At 41.5% G+C, this 25,680-nt stretch overlaps 1 protein-coding gene across 1 annotated transcript in view; it reads right to left on the reverse strand.

Annotated features, from left to right (window-relative positions):
* The window catches only part of lpcat2 (lysophosphatidylcholine acyltransferase 2), a 91,028-nt gene that overhangs the window by 26,144 nt on the left and 39,204 nt on the right, over window positions 1-25,680 (reverse strand). Inside the window, exons 9-11 of the mRNA XM_063067436.1 lie at window positions 16,923-17,005; window positions 16,484-16,609; window positions 3,338-3,491 (exon numbers count right to left, since the gene is read on the reverse strand). Of these exons, the coding sequence (XP_062923506.1) occupies window positions 3,338-3,491; window positions 16,484-16,609; window positions 16,923-17,005 (363 nt within the window). The remainder of the gene's footprint in view (window positions 1-3,337; window positions 3,492-16,483; window positions 16,610-16,922; window positions 17,006-25,680) is intronic.

Consider the following 25,680-nt stretch of genomic DNA (forward strand, 5'->3'; position numbering starts at 1 on the left):
AAGGGTGGTGTTCTCAGGATTGCTACCAGTGCTACGTGACAGAGATGGTAAGAAATGGAGGACATGGCAGTTGAATGCGTGGCTGAGGAGTTGGTGCAGGGGGCAGGGTTTTAGATTGTTCGATCATTGGGATCTCTTCTGGGGAAGGTGGGACCTGTACAGATTGGATGGGTTGCACCTGAACTTGACGGGGAGCAATATCCTTGCAGGTAGGTTTGCTAGCATGGTACGGGAGGGTTTAAACTAATTTGCAAGGGGGATGGGACTCGGAGTGATAGAGCAGTGGAAGAAGTGCATGGAGTAGGCCGGCCAGATCTAATATACAGAGAGGCTTTGAGGAAAGAGAAGCAGAATAAAGGGTGTAAAGGTAGTAAGGTAGAAGGGCTAAAGTGTGTGTACTTCAATGCAAGAAGCATCAGGAACAAAGGTGATCAACTGAGAGCTTGGATATAAACATGGAATTATGATGTAGTGGGCATTACAGAGACTTGGTTGGCACCAGGGAAGGAATGGATTCTCAATATTCCTGGATTTCAGTGCTTTACAAGTGATAGAGGGGGTTGGGAAAGGGAGGAGAGGTGGCATTACTGGTCAGGAATACTATTACAGCTACAGAAAGGGTGGGTAATGTAGCAAGATCCTCTTTTGAGTTAGTATGGGTGGAAGTCAGGAACAGGAAGGGAGCAGTTACTCTATTGGGAGTATTCTATAAGCCCTCTGGTAGCAACAGAGATACCGAGTAGCAGATTGGGAGGCAGATTTTGGAAAGGCGCAAAAATAACAAGGTTGTTATTACGGGTGACTTTAACTTCCCTAATATTGATTGGCACCTGATTAGTTCCAATGGTCTAGATGGGGAAGAATTTGTTAAGTGTGTCCAGGACGGATTCTTGTCACAGTATGTTGACAGGCCGACTAGGGGGAAATGCCATACTAGATCTAGTATTAGATAATGAACTGGGTCAGGTCACAGATCTCTCAGTGGGTGAGCATCTGGGGGACAGTGACCACCACTCCCTGGCCTTTAGCATTATCATGGAAAAGGATAGAATCAGAGAGGACAGGAAAATTTTTAATTGGGGAAGGGCAAATTATGAGGCTATAAAGCTAGATCTTGCAGGTGTGAATTGGGATGATGTTTTTGCAGGGAAAAGTACTACGGACATGTGGTCGATGTTTAGGGATCTCTTGCAGGATGTTAGGGATAAATTTGTCCTGGTGAGGAAGATAAAGAATGGTAGGGTGAAGAAACCATGGGTGACAAGTGAGATGGAGAATCTAGTCAGGTGGAAGAAGGCAGCATACATGAGGTTTAGGAAGCAAGGATCAGATGGGTCTATTGAGGAATATAGGCTGAGGGAAGCAAGAAGAGGGCATGAGAAGGCCTTGGTGAGTAAGGTAAAGGAAAACCCTAAGGCATTCTTCAATTATGTGAAAAACAAAAGGATGATAGGAATGAAGGGAGGAGCAATTAGAGATAAACCTGGGAAGATGTGCCTGGAGGCTGTGGAAGTGAGTGAGGCCCTCAATAAATGCTTCCCTTCGGTATTCACCAATGAGAAGGAACTTGATGACGGTGAGGACAATATGAGTGAGGTCGATGATCTGGAGCATGTTGACATTAAAGGAGAGGAGTTGTTGGAGTTGTTAAAATACATTAGGACGGTTAAGTCCCTGGGGCCTGACGGAAGATTTCCCAGGCTGTTCCACGAGGCGAGGGAAGAGATTGCTGAGATCTTTATGTCCTCGTTGTCGATGGGAATGGTACCGGAGGATTGGAAGGAGACGAATGTTGTCCCCTTGTTCAAAAAAGGTAGTAGGGATAGTCCGGGTAATTATAGACCAATGAGCCTTACGTCTGTGGTGGGAAAGCTGTTGGAAAAGATTCTTAGAGGTAGGATCTATGGGCATTTGGAGAAACATGGTCTGATCAGGGACAGTCAGCATGGCTTTGTAAAGAGCAGATCATGTCTAACAAGCCTGATAGAGTTCTTTGGGGAGGCGACCAGGCATATAGATGAGGGTAGTGCAGTGGATGTGATCTACATAGATTTTAGTAAGGCATTTGACAAGGTTCCACACGGTAGGCTTACTCAGAAAGTCAGAAGGCATGGGATCCAGGGAAGTTTAGCCAGGTGGATTCAGAATTGGCTTGCCTGCAGAAAGCAAAGGGTCGTGCTGAGGAAGTACATTCAGATTGAAGGGTTGTGACTAGTGGTGTCCCATAAGGATCGGTTCTGGGACCTCTACTTTTTGTGATTTTTATTAACGACCTGGATGTGGGGGTAGAAGGGTGAGTTGGCAAGTTTGCAGATGACACAAAGGTTGGTGGTATTGTGGATAGTGTAGAGGATTGGCGAAGATTGCAGAGAGACATTGATAGGATGCAGAAGTGGGCTGAGAAGTGGCAGATAGAGTTCAACCGGAGAAGTGCGAGGTGCTACACTTTGGAAGGACAAACTCCAAGGCAGAGTACAAAGTAAATGGTAGGTTACTTGGTAGTGTGGAGGAGCCGAGGAGGGAGTACATGTCCACAGATCCCTGAAAGTTGCCTCACAGGTGGATAGCATAGTTAAGAAAGCTTATGGGGTGTTGGCTTTCATAAGTCGAGGGATAGAGTTTAAGAGTCGTGAGGTAATGATGCAGCTCTATAAAACTCTGGTTAGGCCACACATGGAGTACTGTGTCCGGTTCTGTTCACCTCACTATAGGAAGGATGTGGAAGCATTGGAACTACAGACCTGTGAGCCCTATTTCAGTTTTAGGGAAGCTACTGAAGGGGATTCTGAGGGACAAGGTCTACCATTATTTAGAAAATCAAGGCCTGATCAGGAAAAGTCAGCATAGTATGTCGTATTTGAGAACTGTCATGTCTGACAGATCTTTTTGAAGAGGTGACTAAGGGTTTAGATGAATGTCGCAGTATTTTCCCTTTATTTTACCAGGTCGAGTTGCAATCTCGACACTCAACCCGGCACGGATGGAAAGCGTACTCGGGAGCAGACCCAACTAGTTTCGAACCCAGGAACTTCCGCTCCCGGGTCCGGCACCGATGTTGTTGTGCCACCAGCCGGCCCAAGGTAATGCATTTGGACAATCAAACCAGGGTAGGACTTGTACAGTAGATAGCAGGGCCTGGGAGTAAAAGTACAAAAGTCACTGATAGTGGCCATGCAAGTACTATAGATGGTGATAAAAAAGACACATTTAGTGTGCTTGCCTTCATCTGCAGGGTTCCCAAACTTTCTTGTGCATGGAGCCTTACTCAGTGGTCCGCAGACCCCAGGTTGGGAACCCCTGCTCTAACAGAATATTTTGAAAGTGAGTAAACACCTACTCTGTCAAAAAGATGAAACACCTCCTTCAGTGCAGGTGAGATTGGCAGTTTCAAATGCTCAGCAAATTCTTCGATACCAATCCTTCCACCTTTAGACTGACTGGCAATTGTAGCAAAACAGTCCAGTTGTTTTCTTATATTGTCCCACTTTAGGCTGTAATAATAAAACAAAGTTCAAAGTAAATTTATTATCAAAGTACACCATATACAACCCTCAGATTCATTTTCTGTGGGCATATCCAATAACCATAATAGAATCCATGAAACTGCACCAACAAGGCAGACAACCAGTGTGCAAAAGACAACACATAAGTACAAAAAGAAAGAAAAAGAAATAATAAATAAGCAATAAATATCAAGAACATGAGATGAAGAGGCCTTGAAAGTGAGTTCATAGATTGTGGGGATAGTTCAGTGATAGGGTGAGTGAAGTTATCCCCTCTATATGAGACAAGGAATTTAAAGTTGCTGACCCTCTCCACCTCTGATCTCTCTGAGGACTGGCTCATAGATCTCCAGTTACCTCCTCCTGAAGTCAATGATCAGCTCCTTGAGCTTGCTGAGATTGAGTGGTAGGTAGTTGTTGTTATGGCACCACTCAGCTAGATTTTCAATCTCCCTCCTGCATGCTGATTCATCACCACCTTTGTTTCAGCCAGCAATGTGGTCATCAGCAAACTTAAATGTGGCATTGGAGGTGTGCTTAGCCACACGGTCATAAGTAGAATGGGGGCTAAGCACACAGCCTTATGGTGCACTTGTGCTGATGGAGATTGTGAAGGAGATGCCAATCCGAGCTCACTGGGGTCTAATAAGTAAGGATATAGAGGATCCAATTGCACAATGAGGTATTGAAGCAAAGGTCTTGAAGCTTATTGGTTAGTTCTGAGGGGATGATAGTACTGAATGCTGAGGTGTAGTTAAAGAGCAGCCTGATGTATGCACCTTTGCTGTCTAGATATTCAAGGGCTGAGTGAAGATACAATGCAACAGAATCTGCTGTAGACCTACTGTGATGGTAGACAAAATAGAGCAGATCCAATTTGCTTCTCAGGCAGAGAGCTGATATGTTTCATCATCTTGAAGCATTTCATCAATGGATTTAAGTGCTACTCCATGATAGTCTTTGAGGCAGGTTACCACCAATGATTGTATGTTGTAAAGCAAAGTAGTTGAACAAGAAATTAAATGTATTAAAGGACTGGTTCTACATTATCGAGTATATCTGATCAAAATTCCAGAGGCAGATAACACAGTTACAGGGTGAAAAACTAGGAAACAAAAATTAAAATCCACAAGTTCTGAGACAATTCAAAAGATCAGCTTTATTCTCTTCTATATTTCCTCCAAGAAAAACTGCTGTCAGAAACTTAAGTACTGGAAATCCTCAATAAGTCTGGCAGCATTCTAAGAAGAAACAATTTTTTGGGATGTTTCAGGTTATGGAGACAACAAATATGATAATGGAGACCAAGGTTGTCCTGGTGACAATGCTTTGAGCCATCTAATTGCTTGATGAGAGAGCATTTGGAAAACAAAAGAAAACAAAGAAAAAGCTGGAATTGAGATAAAACAGCAAATGTCAGAAATATGAAGCAAGACATGCTGGCATATCTGGGAAATCAGACACCAACTATGGAAAGAAAAATATTGTTAATATTACAGGCGGATGTCCTTGCATCATATTTGGCCTTTCCCACAATTTTATTCTCGTCAGCCAGAACAAGGACAAGCTTCCTTCCTTCGCTCTACCAGTCCACATCCATCTTCCTTCAATTCCATTACTTCCAATGATATTTCACTAATAGACGCATTTTCTTCTTTGCTGATCATACAAATGGATCTCTCAAAAAATGAATAATTCTAATTCCATAATTCTCACTACTGCCAATCCCATGGTAATTTCACAATACTTGAAGTTCTACCTGCAATTCAACTTTGTACAGAGGATACTAATATCCTCTAGAATAATGTCAGCTATGTTCAAATGCAAAAATAATTTGGGGTTCAGCAGGGCACTGCAAATTTCATGTTCAATTAAAACCAGACCTGAGGTACAAAGTAAATATTGCCACTCCAGAGAAAATGAGGCAATATCATGTGAATTACAAGTCCAGGAGCATATTTAGAGAGGTAAACAGTTAACATTTCAGCGTGTTATTCTTTCATTAGGATATAGGATTCCTTTTCTACTGATCCTTCTCCTCAAATTATATTTGAACAGATAAAAAGACTTAGCATCAGCTAGTTGGATTAAAATTACACATATTCTTAAGAAGGAGGGTGAGCAGCCAAAGGTCATGGTCTATGTTGGTACTAATAACATAGGAAAGAAGAATGAGGTCCTGCAAAGTGAGATAAGGAAATTAGGTACTAAATTAAAAGACAAAATCGCCAAGGTTAGGATCTCAGGATTGCTACTCGTGCTATGTGCTAACAAGGCCAAAAATAGGAAGATTATACAGTTTAACATGCTTCTAAAGAGATAGTGTAGGAGGGAGGGTTTCAGATTTTTGGATCATTGGGCTCCCTTATAGAAAAATTGAAACATGTACAAACAGATGCTTTGCATATGGCGACATGCTCGGATGTAGCGGCCTCTCGGGCCAACCAAAGGCGTTATTTTTCTTTTTTTAAGTGTCTGTTTTACAATTGCAAGACAATACTGGACTCCAAGAACTTTGGGTCCTGCAGGTCTCCCCCACCATTGAGCTGTTTGTTGGTGAAGAAGTTGGAGTTGATGCAGATCGTGTTGCTGTCTGCTACACAAAGGCATTAGAGTTGGTACGCGAAGGTGGCATGCAATGTAACATTTCACTTGTGATCATAAGACCCTATTGAACATTGATAATATAAGATACTGCAGACCTGTTTGGTGGTGCAACAGACGGTAAGGCAGCTGCATGGCCTCAGTTGTAGCGAGAACTAGGACTCAAGCCATGGGCTTGCCTGCTATTACAGTGTAGGAGAGGAGATACAGGAGGCGGTGTGACGTAGCATCCATGCTCGGTTGGGAGCAGTCCTCTCCCATCAGTGCTGCCCTCCAGTGTTTGATCGGTGGAATGACAAGCTGGATTGCATGCATGTTTGTCTGCCAACTGCCGGGAACTATTTTTTATATTTATATATTATATACACATAATTTATAAGGTGTATATTTTTTGTGTGACTGTTCACAATATTGAATGCGCTGTGTGCCTTGCATTGTGTTGTGATGTGTATGTTTTGCACCTTGGCCCCAGAGAGGAATGCTGTTTCATTTGGCTCTATCCATATATGGGTGAATGATAGCTGAATTTGTTTTAAGTTTGGTTCAATTACTAGTTGGGGAAAATATCATGGCAGTGCTCAGACAGGACAGTCTGGAGAACATTTTTACTGAGGCTATATGGGTGGAACTGAGGAATAAAAGAAAGAGATGCACACATTAATGGGGTTATATTATAGACCACCTAATAGTCAGTGGGATTTAAAGGAACAAATTTGTAGAGACAGCAAACAATCTCATCAAAATAAGGTGGTTATAGTAGGTGATATTAACTTTCCACTTATTGACTGGGACTCCCTTACAGTAAGGGACAGGATGGGTAGCTTGTCAAATATGTTTGAAAAAACTTTATTGATATATATATATATCCATCCCAAATAGGGTGTGATATGGGATCTCCCACTAGGGAACAAGACAGGGCAGGTGACAAAGTGTGTGCAGGGGAACACTTTAGATCACGTGATCATAAATCCATTAGTTTCAAGGTAATTATGGAGAAGTATAGGACTGGTGCTCGGACTGTGGTTTTAAATTGAAGGAAGTTCAATTTTGATTGCATCAGAAAGGATCTAGCAGGTGTTAATTGGGATAGGTTGTTTTCTACCAAATGTATGCTTGGGAAGTGGGAAGTCTTCAAAGAGGAATTTTGATAGTACAGAATTTCGATGCTCCTGTTAAAATAAAAGGCAAGGCTGAAAGGTTAAGAGAACTTTGGTTTACAGAGATTTTGAGGCCCAGGTTAAGGAGGTGCATAGAGAGAAGGAACAAGTGAGGTACTTGAAGAGTATAAGAAATGCAAAAGAACACTTAAAGGAAATCAAGAGGGCCAAAAGAAGGCATGAGGTTGCTCTAGCAGACAAGGTGAAGGAGAATCTCAAGGGTTTCTGTAGATATATTAAGATCAAAAGGGTAGCTAGAGACAAAATCAGTCAATTTGAAGATCAATGTTGTCACCAATGCATAGAGTGGAAAGAGATGCAGGAAAACTTAATGGATTTTTTGGATCTATATTTACTCAGACGGGCACAGAATATATTTAACTGAGGCAATATAGCACTGGGGTATAGACTACATTTACATTTGTACAGATTACATTTGTGCTTGCTGTCTTGTGGCACATTAGGGCATACAAGTTCCCAGGGCCTGATAAGGTGACCTCTCAGACCTATGGAAGGCTACTGCAGAAATTACAGGGGCCCTGGCAAAAGCATTCAAAGTGTCCTTAGCCATGGTTGGCAGTGGACATTGTCTACATAGACTTTATCAAGACCTTTGAAGTTCTGCGTGGGGTGCTGGTCCAGAAAGTTCAGCATTTGGTATTCAGGATGAGGTAATAAATTGGAATAGAGATTGGCTTTGAGGGAGAAGTGAGAGAGTGGTGGTAGAAAGATGCCTTAAGAATTTGGTTTCAGTTTTGTAGATTTTTTAAGTTCTTTTAAATTTTTAAGTTTTGTTCTTTTTAGTAATATCCATTTTAATTTTTTTTTTAAACCATCAATTTTGGATAAGACCTTTTTAATTTGGAAAACTAAGAGAATAACAACATTTTCAGATTTATTTTTACAGGACTGTTTAATGTCTTTTTCTCAGTTAGTGGATAAATATGGTTTACCTAATGTACATTTCTTTAGATATTTACAAATTAGGATTTTTTTACGTGGTTTGCTGCCAAATTACCCTTATGCTGATCCACCTAATATGACAGATGTTTTTTTTCAGCTTAAACCACTTCAAAAAGGGTTGATAGCTATAATTTATAAACGGATATTGAATTTACGAATGTTATCGAACGATAAAATTAAACGTGCCTGGGAATTGGAAGTTCAAGAGTCATTTTCAGATAATCAATGGAGTAAGATTCTTCATTTGGTTAATAACTCATCTATTTGTGCCCGTCATTCCTTGATACAGTTCAAAGTAGTGCATTAGGCCCATATGTCAAAGGATAAAATAGCACATATTTTTTCCAACATCAATCCTATTTGTGACAGATGTAATAGTGAAGCAGCCACTTTAACTTGAATGTTTTGGTCTTGTATAAAGCAAGACAATTTTTGGAGAGATGTTTTTAAAACATTGTCAAAAGTCTTGGATCTGGACCTACAACCTAATTTACTTATGGCAATATTTGGGATTACCCCAATGAAAAACCAGGAAATATTCCTGTTTCTGCTTAACGTATGACAGCCTTTTTAACTTTATTGGCTAGGAGAGCCATTTTACTGAAGTGGAAGGATTCTAATCCACCTACTGTCTTTTATTTGCTTTCCTTCATTATGTCCTGTTTAAGTTTAGAGAAAATAAGAAGTCGGACATTTGATACATCCTTTAAATTTGAGCAAATCTGGCGACCTTTTATTCAATATTTTTATTTAATTTGATTTATTACTCTTCCAATTTTTTTTTCGAAGTTTTAGATTTGATCATAAAGTCTTTCTTTTTCTTTTCTGGTTGTATCCTCAGAATGGACTGCCCAGTCCCTTTTTTTTTGGTATACTGTAGTGGTTTTTTTTTCTTATTTAAAATTCAAAGTTTTTTTTCTTTCCTCTTTATGAACTGATAAAGAGGAGAATTGCTGTTTTCTTTTTTATTATATATTATACACTAGCTTAACACTGAATGATTTTGATGTTTATTTTAATCTTTGTTCGTATGGTTATTGATATATATATATATATATATTTATATTTGAGATAATTCTCCTCTTGTTTGTATTTATGTTTCTTTTAAATCAATAAAAAGATTAATAAAAAGACAGATGCCACTCTGAATAGAGGGCTATGACTACTGGTGTGCCATAGAAATCAGTGCTGGGTCCATTGTTGTTTGTCACCTACATCAACAATCTGGATAATAATGTGGTAAACTAGATCCGCAAATTTGTGGATGACACCATGATTAGGGGCATAGTGTACAGCAAGGAAGGCTATCAAAATTTGCAGAAGGATCTGGACCAGCTGGAAAAATGGCAGGTGGAATTTAATGCAAAGAAGTATAAGATGTTGCACTTTGGGAGGACAAATTGGGGTAGGATTTACACGGCGAACAGTGGAGCACCAAAGATGCACTATGACAGAGGGTTATGGGAATATACCGTAGTTTCATAATTCCTTGAAAGTGGTGTCATAGGTATGTAGATAGGGTCATAAAGAGAGCTTCTGGCATATTGGCTTTCATAAATCAAAGTATTGAGTATAGCAGTTGAAGTTGTACAAGATTTTGATGAGGCCTAATTTGGAGTATTGTAGTTCAACAATCCACAGCAAGGAATGTGTTAGAGGGCTTTAATCAGGATGGCAATCGAGACTTTAAAGGCAGGGATTCACAGCAGATTCTCTAAATTGGAGAGCAATCAATCAACAAGAGGCAGTGCGTAAAAAGAGCTACCTTTCAGTCAGGTCTGCATTCAAGATTTAAAAGCAGAGCTTCATGCCAGTTTTCTGACTGGAACAATCCACGGCAGGAAGTGCATTAGAGAGCTACCTTTTAATCAGGACAGTGATCGAGATTTTAACAGTTCTGCAGCAATTTACAAAAAATAGCTTTGACCAGTGGTGAATCAGCGTTTGGGATTGATTAGCAAGACCAAATTAAAGGAAAGCAGTGGCCATTGTCTGAGTGGACAGAGTCGGAGTGGTTACCTTGAAGCTTTAGCTCTTCAAGGCTTCCAGGAAGAGAGGCTTCAGTCAGAGAAAGCGAAAGGAAAGCTCAGTTAAGTTTTTTTCCCCCCTTTTTTCTCTACTCAGTAGAGATGTCAGGCAGGACAGCTGAATGCTCCTCTTGCAGGATGTGAGAAAGCAGGGAGACGTCCAGTGTCACTGACGACTACAGCTGTGGCGAGAAGTGCATCCAGCTGCAGCTTCTAACAATCTGCCTTAAGGAGTTGAAGTTGGAACTGGTTGAATTCCGGATCATTTGGGAAGCTGTAGGAGTGATAGATAGGACATAGGAAGAGGTAGTTATACCCAAGGTGCAGGAACAGGAAACTGAGTGACAGTCAGGAAGGGGAAAGAGATTAAGGAATCAGTGCAAAGTACTCCTGTGGCCATACCCCTTTTTGGGGGGGCAGGGGAAGGTGGTGTTGACCTAACAGAGGAAAGTCACAGTGGTCAGGTCTCTGGCATGGAGTCTGCCTCCGTTACTCAGAAGGGAAAGGGGAGAAGAGACACACTGTCATCTTAGGGGATTTGTTAGTTAGAGGAATGGACAGGAGGTTCTGTGGGTGAGAGTGAGATTCTCAGTTGGTATGTTGCCTCCCAGGTGCCAGGATTCAGGACATCTTGGATCAAGTCCTCAGCATTCTTAAGTGGGAGGGTGAACAGCCAGAAGTTGTGGTCCTTGTAGGTACCAATGACATAGGTAGGACAAGTGACAGGGTTCTGCATAGCAAGTTCAGGGAGCTATATGCTAAGTTAAGAGGCAGGACCCCCAGGGTTGTGATCTCAGGATTGCTACCTGTGCCATGTGCTAATGAGGACAAAACTAGGCAAATTATACAATTTAATATGTGGCTAAGGAGGGAGGGCATAAGAATTTTGGATCATTGGGCTCTCTTCCAGGGGAAGTGGGATTTGTACAGAAGGGATGGTTTGCACCTGAACTGGAGGAGGACTAATATCCTAGTGGGAAGACTTGTTAATACTGTATGGTTGGGTTTAAACTTGAGTTGCAAGGGGATGGGAATCAGACTCCCAGAACAGTTAGTGGACAGATTGTGGAGGCAGATGTTGGGAAGACCTCTGACAAAGTTTGGAATCAAAAGGTGCGACTAGTGTCCTGAACTACTTATATTTCAATGCAAGAACTATCGTAGGAAAGGCAGATGATAGTGCTGGAGATGAGGTAGCTGGTTTACAAACAGAGGCAATGTGTAGTGAGCAGAGACTGTTGATAGGGTAAAATTGCAGTCAACGGGATGAGTTGCAATGTAACAGGTGGACAAAATCGAAAAGGGTGAATACAGGAATGAAGGTGTTATACTCGAATGCACACAGTATACTGAATAAAGTAGATGAACTTGTTGCATATTTGCAGATTGGCGGGTATGATGTTGTAGGCATCATTGATTCATGGCTGAAAGAAGGTAATAGCTGAGAGCTTAATGTCCAAGGATACACATTGTATCGAAAGGTCAGGCAGAAAGGCAGAGGGGCGACATTGTTTTGTTGAAATCAAATCATTACAAAGAGTTGACATAGGATCAGAAGGTGTTGAATCTTTGTGAATAAAACCGTAAAAAAAAACGCTCATGGGAGTTGCATGCAGATCCCCAAACAGTAGTAAGGATTACAAATTATAACATGAGATAGAAAATCTACAAATTATAACATGAGATAGAAAATGCATGCCAACAGGGAAATATTACAATAGTCATGGGGGATTTCAATTTGCAAGTAGATTGGGAAAATCAGGTTGGTGCTAGATTACAGGAGAGGGGAATTTCTAGAGTACATAAAACGGGCTTTTCAGAGCAGTTCTTAGTTGAGTCAACTAGGGGATAAGCTATCCTGGATTGGTGTAGTGCGATGAACTAGAATTGATTAGAGATCTTAAGCTAAAAGAACCCTTAGAGGCAGGTGCCCAAAATGTGATTGAATGCACCCTGAAATTTGAGAAGCTAAAGTCAGATGTATTAGTATTACAGTGGAGTAAAGGGAATTATAGAGGATTGAGAGAGGAGTTGGCCAGAATTGATTGGAAAAGAACACTGGCAGGGATGACAGCAGACCAGTTATGGCTAGAATTTCTGGAAGCAATTCAGAAGGCACAGGATATAAACATCCCAAAGAGGAAGAATTATTCTAAAGCAAAGATGACATAACCGTGGCTAACAAGAGAAGTCAAAACCACTATAAAAGCCAAAGAGGGGATATAATAGAGCAAAAATTAGTGGGAAATTATAGGATTGGGAAACTTTTAAAAACCAACAGAAGGCAACTAATGAAAGTCATTGAGGTAAAGATGGAATACGAAAGTAAGTTAGTCAATAATATTAAAGAGGATACCAAAAGTTTCTTCAGATACATAAAGTAAAAGAGAGGTAAGAGTGGATATTGGACTGCTGGAAAACTATGTTGGAGAGGTAGTAATGGGGGACAAGGAAATGGCGGACAAGCTGAATAAGTATTTTGCATTAGTCTCCACTGTGGAAGGCACTAGCAGTATGGTGGAAATTCCAGGTGTCAGAGATCATGAAGTGTGTGACGTTACCGTTACTAGAGAGAGGGTTCTTGGAAAACTAAAAAGTCTGAAGGTAAATTAGTCACCTGGACCAGATGGTATACACCCCAGAGTTCTGAAAGAGGAGGCTGAAGATATTGTGACGGCATTAGTAATGATGTTTCACGAATCACTAGATTCTGGAATGGTTCTAGAAGACTGGAAAATTGCAAATGTCACTCTACTCTTCAACAAGAGTGAGAGGCAGAAGAAAGGAAACTATAGGCCAGTTGGTCTGACCTCAGAGATTGGCAGAGACGTTGGACCTGATTATCAAGGATGAGGTCTCAGGGTACTTGGAGGCACAAAATAAAACAGACAGTAGTTGGTATGGTTTCCGAAAGGGCAAATATTACCTGACAAATCTATCTATCCTGCTGGTTATTTCTTCAAATAATTCCAACAAAGGAGAATCAGTTGATGTGTGTACTTGGATTTTCAGAAGGCCTTTGACAGGGTGCCACACATGAGGCTGCTTAACAAGCCACAAGCCCATTGTATTACAGTAAAGATTCTAGCATACATAAAGCAGTGACTGATTGGCAGGAGGCAAAGCGTGGGAATAAAGGGAGCATTTTCTGACTGGCAGTCAGTGACTAGTGTTCCACAGGGGGTCTGTGTTGGGAATGATTCTTTATATGTTATATTTCAATGATTTGGATGATTGAATTGATGACTTCGTTGCAAAGTTTGTGGACAACGTGAAGATGGATGGAGGAGCAGGTAGTTTAGAGGAAGGAGAGAGGCTACAGAAGGATTGAGATTAGGAGAATGGGCAAAGAAGTGGCCAATGGAATACAGTGTTGGGAAGTGTATGGTCATGCACTTTGGTAGAAGAAATGAAAGGGCTGACTATTTTTGAAATGGAGAGAAAATACAAAATACTGAGGCACAAAGGACTTGAGAGTCATTGTACAGGATTTCCTGAAGGTAAATTTGCAGGTTGTCTGTGCTAAAGGAGGAAAATGCGATTTTAGCATTCATTTCAAGGAGGACTAGACTATAAAAGTAAGGATCTAGTATTGAGACTTCATAAAGTACTGGGGAGGCCTCACTTGGAGTATTGTGAGCAGTTCTGGGCCCTTTAGAAAGGATGTGCTGAAACCGGAGAGGGTTCAAAAGAGGCTCACGAAAATGATTCCGTGAGGCATCACTTCACCTGTGAGTCGACTGGGGTGATATACTGCGTCCGGTGCTCCCGATGTGGCCTTTTATATATTGGTGAGACCCGACGCAGACTGGGAGACCGCTTTGCTGAACATCTACGCTCTGTCCGCCAGAGAAAGCAGGATCTCCCAGTGGCCACACATTTTAATTCCACATCCCATTCCCATTCTGACATGTCTATCCACGGCCTCCTCTACTGTAAAGATGAAGCCACACTCAGGTTGGAGGAACAACACCTTATATTCCGTCTGGGTAGCCTCCAACCTGATGGCATGAACATTGACTTCTCTAACTTCCGCTAGGCCCCACCTCCCCCTCGTACCCCATCTGTTACTCATTTTTATGCACACATTCTTTCTCTCACTCTCCTTTTTCTCCCTCTGTCCCTCTGAATATACCTCTTGCCCATCCTCTGGGTCACCCCCCCCGCCCCCCCGTCTTTCTTCCTGGACCTCCTGTCCCATGATCCTCTCGTATCCCCTTTTGCCTATCACCTGTCCAGCTCTCGGCTCTATCCCTCCCCGTCCTGTCTTCTCCTATCATTTTGCATCTCCCCCTCCCCCTCCAGCTTTCAAATCCCTTACTCACTCTTCCTTCAGTTAGTCCTAACGAAGGGTCTCGGCCTGAAACGTCAACTGCGCCTCTTCCTATAGATGCTGCTTGGCCTGCTGCGTTCACCAGCAACTTTGATGTGTGTTCCATGATTGAACGGTTTGTCATATGAAGAGCATTTGATGGCTCTTGGTCTGTACTCACTGGAATTCAGAAGAATGAGTGGTGACCTCATTCAAACCTACCAAATGGTGAACACAAAATGCTCTACAGATGCTGGGGTCAAAGCAACACTGACAACAAGCTGGAGGAACTCAGCAGGTCAGGCAGCATCCGTGGAAATGATCAGTCAACGTTTCGGGCCAGGACCCTTCTTCTGGCCCAAAACATAGACTGATCATTTCCACAGATGCTGCCCGACCTGCTGAGTTCCTACTGAATGGTGAAAGGCCTTGATAGAGTGGATGTACAGAAGATGTTTCCAGTGATGGGAGAGTCTAAGACCAGAGGACACACACTCAAAACAGAATGGAGATAAGGAATTTCCGTAGCCAGAGATTGATGAACCTGTGGAATTCTTTGCCACAAGCAGCTGTGGAGGCAAAGTCTTTATGTATATTTAAGGCAGAGGTTGATAGATTCTTGATTGGTCAAGGCATGAAGGGACACAGGAAGAAGACAGGAGATTGGGGCTGAGAAGAAAATTGGATCAGCCATGATGAAATGGCAGAGTAGACTCAATGGGTAAAATGACTTAATTCTGTTCCTGTATCTTATGGTTCTGGTTACCTTTCCCTATAGGAAAGATATAATCAGATTGGAGGAGTTTGGAGAAAACTTACAAGGCTATTGCCAGGATTTGAGGATTTAAAGTAATAGCAAAAGGTTGAACTAATTCAGACTTTATACACCGGAGCATAGGAGAATGGGGGGGGGGGGGGTTCATTGGGGGCAGGAGGAGAGGAGATTTGATAGAGATACACAAAATTATGAGGGGTATTAATAGGGTTAATGTAGCAGGTTTTTCCACTAAGATTGGAAGGACTAGAACTAGAGGTCATAGTTTAACGATGAAAGGTGAATTATTTAAGGACAATATCTTCACTAATGGAGTGTGAAACAAGCAGCCAGCAGAAGTGATGGATGCGGGGTTCTTTTTCAACATTTAAGAGATGTTTTGATTGGGATATGTATGGGAGGGGTATGAAGAGCTAAGGACCTGGTACAGATTGATGAGACCTGGCAGAATAAGAGCTCAGCACAGATCAGATGGGCCGAAGGGCCAGGCTTTGTGCTGTAGTACTCTGCGACTCTACACACATTAGACAAAAGATTAGCAGACTTTTAAATCACAGACTGTTTTTTTTTTAAAATACTCCTCATATCTCTGCTGCACTTAAATGTGCTCTTTTCATTTCTGGGGACATTAGCTATTTTAATTTAAAATGAAATTAAATACAACAGAACTAAAAAAGGTTTAAATCTTAAAATTAATTCACTTTTTAATCTGAGATGCAGAATCATTTGTTACTCATTACTGAAAGCTTGCTCTCTGAATATTTCACTCTATTTCACATATTGCGCTACCTCAACTGTTTTTTGATGTGACAGTAGAGTGTTTCTTTACACTCATTAAATCTACAAATACCAGGGCTCACTAAAATGCCCTTCCAGCAAGAGCTACTGTAGGTATTGCCAAGATCACATTTTCATTTATCTTTTGTTTCTGGGAACTATTGTTTAATGTTTAATAATGAAGAGATGAATCACTTCTAAATTGTCAGAACATGAAAAGGATTTAATGTTTCAAATAACTGCATTCATTGGTTCAATAGTTCCTTGAAAAAAAATTCAAAGGATTTGTGTTCTTATTTTAAAAATGCAACCTCAAACCTGAAACAACCATCTAAACTACCCCATAAAAGTTAGGATTTACATACTTGAGTTTCTTGCTAATTTTGGTAAACTCCACTAAGCCAGCTTCCATGGGCAAAGTCAGTTCGCCTGCTGAAATCATCAGTCTGCAATCTTCAAATGTATGATCTGTCATTGGCACATCCAATTCTCTACAGAAATAAGGATAATATAATAGGAATCAAAATTAATAATAGCATGATTTTCACTTGCCTTAAAGATGATCATAACTGGCATTCCCAACATATTATATGTCCATTAACACCATTTAAATTATTCCAGATAGAACAGTAATAACCATGTTCAAACAATGAAAATAAGACATAACTGAAATGTTATGTCTCTATTGTAAAAGCATATTTTCCCATTACAGAAAATGTGAAATAACCTAAGAAAAACCAAAGGGCAGCCTCCTCCCCCAGAAAAAAGTTATATATAGAAAATGAGCTGCTGTAAGCCACTTACATTGCCATAATACTGCGAACTCTGTTGCCATAGAGGAAGGGATCACATCGTTCTTCAGCATTTGGTACGTATACAGGCAAAAACTGCAAAGTTCATCATGATAGTTTTACACCAGCCATTTAGAGAGAAAGTATTTAGCATCTATACATTAAAAAGTGCTCTACAATGAATTTTCTGCATATTACTAATATTATGGTTATAGCCAAAAGACAACAATTCACTCTGAGCCAGTAATTCAAAACAAACATAATGTTTGCATCAAAATAAAATTATGTAGTAATACAGTCATCAAACACTACAGCACACAAACACACCCTTAAGCCCACCGAGTCCATGCCAACCTATTAATCCGCCTCATCCCATCAAGTTACACCTGGGACATAGCTTTCCATACCCCTACCATCCATGTACATATTCCATTTTTTCTTAAATGATGAAATTGAACCTGAATCCACTACTTCCTCTGGCAGCTTGTTCCACACACTCACCACCTTCTGAATGATGTTCCCACTCATGATCCCCTTAAAAATTTCACCTTTCACCCTTAATGCATGATCTCTAGTTCTAATATCACGCAACCTGCTTGAATTTACCTCATCTATACCACTCCATTTGGTCATAGTCAAGTCTTCCTTCATTGTCCTACACTCTAGGGAATAAAGTTCAACCTTTAACCTTTCCCTATAACTCAGGTCCTCAAGCCCTGACAACATCGCTCCCTAAGTGACTCCCTTGTCCATTCGTCCCCCCCATCCCTCCCCACTGATCTCCCTCCTGGCACTTATCCGTGTAAGCGGAACAAGTGCTACACATGCCCTTACACTTACTCCCTTACCACCATTCAGGGCCCCAGACAGTCATTCCAGGTGAGGCAACACTTCACCTGTGAGTCGGCTGGGGTGATATACTGCGTCCGGTGCTCCCGATGTGGCCTTCTATATATTGGCGAGACCCGACGCAGACTGGGAGACCGCTTTGCTGAACATCTATGCTCTGTCCGCCAGAGAAAGCAGGATCTCCCAGTGGCCACACATTTTAATTCCACATCCCATTCCCATTCTGACATGTCCATCCACGGCCTCCTCTACTGTAAAGATGAAGCCACACTCAGGTTGGAGGAACAACACCTGATATTCTGTCTGGGTAGCCTCCAACCTGATGGCATGAACACTGACTTCCCTAACTTCCGCTAATGCCCCACCTCCCCTTCGTACCCCATCTGTTATTTATTTTTATACACACATTCTTTCTGTCACTCTCCTTTTTCTCCCTCTGTCCCTCTGACTATACCTCTTGCCCATCCTCTGGGTTCCCCCCCCCCACTTTTTCCTTCTCCCTGGGCCTCCTGTCCCATGATCCTCTCATATCCCTTTTGCCAATCACCTGTCCAGCTCTTGGCTCCATCCCTCCCCCTCCTGTCTTCTCCTATCATTTTGGATCTCTCCCTCCCCCTCCCACTTTTAAATCTCTTACTAGCTCTTTCTTCAGTTAGTCCTGACGAAGGGTCTCCGCCTGAAACGTCGACTGTACCTCTTCCTAGAGATGCTGCCTGGCCTGCTGTGTTCACCAGCAACTTTGATGTGTGTTGCTTGAACTTCCAGCATCTGCAGAATTCCTCATGTTAGCATCCTTGTAAAGTTTCTTTGTACTCTTTCAAACTTACTGATATTTTTCCTGTAGCTAAGTGACCAGAAATGCACACAATAATCTAATTTAGCCCCAACCAACATCTTATTCAACTTCAACATAATGTCCGAACTTCTGTACTCAGTACTTGGATTTATGGAAGGCCAATGTGCTAACAGCTCTCTTTACAACACTATCTACTTGTGATGTCACTTTCAAGGAATTATGAATCTGTATTCCCAGATCCCTCTGTTAAACCACACCCATTAGTGTCTTACCGCTTACTGTGTATAATATTCCCTACTTGGTCCTCCCACAAGTGTAACACCTCACACCTGTCTGCATTAAATTCCATCTGCCATTTTTTTCAGCCCATTTCTCCAGCTGGTCCAGATCCTGCTGCAAGCTTTGATAGGTTTCCTCACTGTGCACTATGCCCCCCGTCGCGGTGTCATCTGCAAATTTGCTGATCCAGTTTACTACATCATCATCATCCAGATCAAACAATCAGCAGAGCCAGCACTAATCCCTGTAGCAGACCACTCGTCACAGGCCTCCAGTGAGAGAGGCAATCATCTATTACCACCCCCTGGCCTGGCTTCTTTCACAAAACCCATGTCTGATCCAATTTACTACCTCATCCTGAATGCCGTGCAATTGGACCATCTTGACCAACCTCCTATGTGGGATATTGTTAAAAGCCTTCCTAAAGTCCATGTAGACAATAACCAATGCCTAGCCTTCATCAACTTTCCTAGTACCTTCCTCCAAAAAGATGGCTTAGACATAACCTACCACAAGCAAAGCAATGTTGATTATTCCTAATCAGGCCCTGTCTTTGAAAAACTTGTATATCCGGTCTCTTAGACTACCTTCCTATAACTAACCCACTACTGATGCCAGGTTCACTGGCCTTTAATTTCCCGGCTTATTCTCCGGCATGTCACTATGGCAAAAAATATCTGTTAGGAACCTTGAAATTTCTCCACTATCCTCCCACAAGGGCTGATAGAACAGCTTGTCAGGCCCTGGTGATTTATCCACCCTAATTTGCCTTGACAGCAAACACTTACTTCTCTGTATACAGTCCATGACCTCACTACTGTTTTATTTCACTTCCATGTCCATCTCCTGAATAAATACAGATGGTAAAAAAATCCATTTACTATCTCTCCCATCTTTTTTAGCTCCGATCTTCAAGAGAACCAATTTTTCCCTTGCTATCCTTTTACTCTTAATATATCTGTAGAAGTTCTTGGAATTCTCCTTCATCTTGTTTGCTGCAGCAATCTGATGCCTTCTTTTAACCTTCCTGATTTCCTCCTTAAATGCTGTCTTGGATTTCTTACTTTATTTGTTCCTTCCTACCTTTACCTGCCAAGCACCTCCTCCTTAACCAGGACTACAACATCTCTCAAAAACCAAGGCTGCTTAAACCTGTTATCCAATAACTATATTGAAACAAATGACATTACGATCATGACATGCAATGTGTTCCCCTCCATAGTCTTTTGTCACCTGCTCTGTCTCATTCCCTAATAGGAGATCTAGTATCACACTCGCTCTAGTTGGGATTACTGTGTATTGATTATGGAAACTTTCCTGTACACATTTGACGATCTCTATCCCATTCAGCCCTTTTATAATATGAGTACCAATCAATATGTGGAATGTTAAGATCATCATTAAATTATCTTATTAAGGTGGTCATCGCTTTCTTATTCCTCAGTTCCACCCATAGAGTCTCAGCAGATGAGTTCTCCAGTCTGTGCTGTCTGTGCACTGCCATGACATTTTCCCTGAACAGTAATGTCACCACTCACCATTTAATCCCTCCTGCTCTATCACGTCTAAAACAACAGAACCCCAGAACATTGGTCTGCCTGTCCTGCTCCTCCTGCAACCAAGTCTCACTAATGGCTACAATGTCAAAATTCCACGTGCTGATCCAGATCCTACGTGCATCTGCCTTTCCTACAATAGTCTCAACATGTTCAACCTTTCGGTTCCTGATTTTGTATGTAGGCTTAACAACAATTTTCCCCACAACCGCTCCACTATCTGCTGTGACAATATGGTTTCCACCTCCCTGCAACTCTAGTTTAAACCATCCACCTCCTCCCCCCCCACCCCAGTGCAGCACTAACAAACCTTCCCGCAAAGGTATTAGTCCCCATCCAGTTCAGATGCAAATCATCCCACCTGCCTTGGAATAGAGTCCAATGATCTAAAAATCTGAAGCCCTCCCTCCTGTACCATCTCCTTAGCTGCATGTTAAACTATTATTCTGGTCTTTTTAGAAACTGCAACTGGATTCACTTCTTGCAGGTATAGTCGACAGGGACACTACAGGTCTCCCTGCATTCCCACATCCCCCAAAAGGAGCATCCACCATCCTGCCTGACATCCCCACTGTCCTAAATGCAGAAAGAATGAAAGAAAGATTAAATGAAAATATCTACCTATGGCTTCTGCACATCCTCACCTAAACAATGAGCCAAAACCTGAGCTCCCCACTCTAACACTGGTCCACACACACTGGTCATTCCACTGAAACCTAACTATTTTTTGTTCAAACTTGCCATTTGCAATACAGATTATTGAATAAACAGTTAAATATAGGATGTCTGCTGAATGATTTGAACAAAAATATAAAAATATCAAGTTGTGCATTTCAATGGCTTATGTACGGTTTGAGCAAGGTAGTCAGGTTGTGTTTTTCACCCATTATGTGACTTCATCACAATTTGTGCTGTCACTTGACACCAAAGGAGTGCTACACTGTCATCTTCCCAATGCCAATCTGAGGTCTTATTCATCTTCTTAAATGATGCTATGATACCAGCCAAGATTTCCCAATGTTACAGAACAAGAGTTATCCTGCACATTCCAATTACCCTTTTTTCAGTTATCAGAATCATGTTTAATATCACTGACATGTCATGAAATTTGTTATTATGCAGCAGTGCATTGCAATACATAATAAAAACTATATTACAGTAAATATACACTAAAATTAAATAATGAGAAAAGAAAAAGTAGTGAGGTAGAGTTCATGGCTTCAATGTCCTTTCAGAAATGCGATGGCAGAGGGTAAGTTATTCCTGAATTATTGAGTGTGTGCCTTTAGGCTCCTGTACCTCCCCTCTGGGTGATGGGCTCCTTAATGATGGATCCCACCTTATATGAGTCATTGCTCTTTGAAGATGTCCTGGATGCTGGGGAGACTAGTGACCATGATGGAGCTGACCGAGTTCACAACTTACTGCAGCCTATTTTGATCCTGTGCAGTGCCCCCACCCCCCACCATCCCAGATAATGATGCAGTCAGTAAGTATGCTCTCAACTATACATCTGTTAAAAAAAAATTACAAGTGTCTTTGATGACATACCAAATCTCCTCAAACTCCTATGAAATATAGCTGATGTTATGTCTTTGTTGTAACTGTATTGATATGTTGGGCCCAGGACAGATCCTCAGATGTTGAAGCCCAGGAGCTTAAAATGGCTCACTCTTTCCATTTCTGATTCCTCTGAGTACTAGTATGCGTTCCCTTACTTTACTCTTTCTGAAGTCCACTATCAATTCTTTGGCCTTGCTTATGTTGTTGCCACGACACCACTCAACCAGCTGATCTATCTCGCTGCTGTATGCCTTCTCATCACCATCTGAAGTTCTGCCAACAATATTGTGTTATCAGAAAGCTTTAGATTGCATTTGAGCTGTGCCTAGCCGCACAGTCAAGGCTGGGAGAGCAGAGAGAAGAGCAGTGGCAAAGCACATATCCTTGCGGTGCGCCAATGTTAATTATCAGGGAGGTGGAGATGTTATTACCAATCCACACAGACCATGGTCTTCTGGTGAGGAAGTCAAGGTTCCAGTTTCAGGTGGAGGTACAGAGGCCTAGGTTTTGGAGCTTTTTAATCAGAACCTTAGGAACGATTGTGTTAAACACTGAGCTGTAGTCAAGAAACAGCAGCCTGATGAGAGCATTAGTATTTTCCAGGTGATCCAAGGCTGCATGAAGAGCCAATGAGATTGTATTTGCTGTACAACTATTGTGCAGTTGGTCTGGATCCTTGCTTAGGCAGGAGTTGATTCTAGCCATGACTCATCTCTCAAAGCACTTCATCACTGTAGATGTGAGCGCTACTGGACAATTGTTGTTAAGGCAGCCTCACCCTGCACTCCTTGGGCACTGGTGTGATTGTTGCCCCTCTGGAACTTCTGACTGTAACAATGAGAGATTGAAAATGTCGTTGAACGCATCCATCAGTTAGTAGGCACCGGTTTTCAGAGCCCTACCAGGTACACCATTAGAGCTTGTTACCTTGTGAGCATTCACTCTCTTGAAAGATGTTCTGACATTGGCCTCCAAGACAGATCAAAGGGTCACTGGATCCTGCAGGTATCCTCGTAGCTGTAGTTTTGTTCTCCCTTTCCAAGCATGCATAAAAGGTATTGAGCTCATCTTTGAGCGAAGCATCACCGACATTCCTAACATTGGTTTTCACTTTGTAGGAAGTAATGGTCTGTCAACCCTGCTAGAGTTCCTGTGCATCCAATTCAACCTCTAACTTCAATTGGAGTTGTTCTTTTAATCTTGAGATAGCCCTCTGTAAACTGTATCTGACCTTGTATAGTCCTAGATCACCAGATTTGAATGTCACAGATCTAGCCCTTGGCAGACTATGAATCTCCTGATTCAGCCATGGCTTTTGATTAGGGTATATACGGTATGTTCTTGTAGGAAACCACTCATTCATGCAGGTTTTAATGAAGTCAGTGACAACTGTGGCATATTCAGACTTGAACATGAATCCCGGAATATTGTCCAGTCCACTGATTTCACGCAGTCTCCAAGTTCTCCTCCGCCTCTGTTATCCATACCTCTTGGTCCTCTTTACTGGCACTGTGGTCTTCAGTCTCTGCCTATACTCAGGGAGTAGAAGTACAGACAGGTGATAAGACTTTCCAAAATGTGGGCGTGGGATGGCACAGTAAGCATTCTTAATGGAGCTATAACAGTGGTTCATTGTGTTAGCTCCTCTAATTCCATAAGTTGGTGATAATTAGTTAGGGACTTTTTCAAGCTGGCCTGGTTAAAATCCCCCAAAATGATGGGAAAGGCATTAATGTGTGCTGCTTCATGCCTGTTGATTACATTGCTCAGTTTATCCTGAGCCTGCTTGACACAGGCCTGAGATAGAATATACACCAAGACTATGGCTGAAAACTCCCACGGCAGACATAGTGGGTGACCCTTGATTGCTAGATGTTCCACGTCAGGACTGAAACAGAACTGTCATGTTTGTGCATCACAGGGAATTAGTCATAAATCATACTCCATTTCCTCTAACTTTGAAAGATTCAGCAGTCCTATCATGGCAGTGAATCGTGAAGCTCGTATGTAGTATTGCTACATTTGGAATGGCAGCTGATAGCCATGACTCTGTGAAACAAAACACACAACAATCTCTGACGTCCTTCTGGTACAACAATCTTGCTCTGATGTCTTCGGTTTTATTTTCCGAAGACTGTACATTTCCCAGCAGAATAGACAGTAGTGGAACTCTGAACCCTCTTCTCCTTAAACAAACTTTTAATCCAGTGCGGCATCCTCTTTCCCGCTATTTTAAAGAGGAATTGCACTTGCAACCGGAGATTGCTGTCTGAGATTCGACTTTGAAAAGCAACAGATTTTTTTTTAAACACTTTAAAATGAGTTTGCTTGCTGTATTGTCCATGGCTGCAGCAGTGGATTTCAGATGTAGCAGTCTAAAACAGAAATATATGAAGATTTCCACAGGAGCTGCTCACATGAGTCACTGCCTTAATGGTGTTCCCATTATGTTATCTCACTGCCATTCACCAGATGCTGTTGCTTGTAAATTAGTTGCCTTGTTTACTTACCCAGCCATGATATTTCAAAAGTACTTTGGCAATAGCTTTCATATCTTGATTTTGTGGAATAAAATGTATGTTCCTTTGCGGTGCATCAAGTATAAACACAATTACATTTTTAAAACGAAACTATGAATGGATGGACAGGAAGTTAGAGAAATGCATTGCACAACAAATAAATATCCACTCTGTAACTTGGGTAATTATAGAAAATTTATATTAATGAAAAGAATTTTTGTTGTAAGCACCCAAGAACATATTGGTTCAAACAATGTGAGTGGGTGGGGAAGGTTATATAGCACTTATTTTTTCATTTTCCGCACTGAGAAATTTGAACCACCCAATGATTAACCATTTGTTAAAGTCAGTTAGGGCTAAGCAAGACTGGTAATGGTGCTCAGAGCAAAATGGTATTCTATATTTTTCAGTGCACATCCTCAGAAAATATGTATTATCTTCTTTATTTTTCTTTATAAAAAGTACATCCTGGAAACTAAGCAGCTACACATATTTAATTAGAAGTACAAGGTTGATAGTGCACAATTCCCAAAGATTTGTAAAGGGCATTCAACTTATTGATGGATCATTAGGTAAACAAAAACTCTCTGCATCTGGGGATTTTGACTGCAAAATTGCTATTTGTTTTTGAAGGAGAATGCCATACAATGTTCAAGTTCTAGGAGTGACTCCAAGTACTCTGAAACTTCATCCTCAATGACAGACTGCAAGATCTTCCCAACCACTAAAGTCAGGTTAACTGGCCTATAATTTCCTTCCTTTTGCCTCCCCCCCCCCACCCTTCTTAAAGAGTGGAGTTACAATTGCAACTTTCCAGTCCTCTGAAACCATTCCAAAATGCAGCAATTCTTGAATGATCATGTATAACGTCTTTACAATCTCTTCAGCTATTGTACCTCTTCAGAACCCTGAGATGCAGTTCACCTTGACCAAGTGACTTATCTACCCTCAGACCTTTCAGTTTCACAAGCACCTTCTCCTTAGTAATAGCAACTACATATTTCTGCCCATTGGCACTCTTGAATTTCTGGCATACAACTAGTGTCTTCCACAGTGAAGACTGGCGCAATGTACCTTTTACATTCATCAACAATTTCTTTGTCCCCCAGTACTACCTCTCCAGCATAGTTTTCCAGCAGCACTTTCACCTCTCTTTTACTCTTTATATATCTGAAAAAAAACTTTTGGTATCCTCTTTTATGTTATTGG

Source organism: Mobula hypostoma, chromosome 14 (assembly GCF_963921235.1).
Source record: "Mobula hypostoma chromosome 14, sMobHyp1.1, whole genome shotgun sequence".
Classification (NCBI taxonomy): Eukaryota; Metazoa; Chordata; class Chondrichthyes; order Myliobatiformes; family Myliobatidae; genus Mobula; species Mobula hypostoma.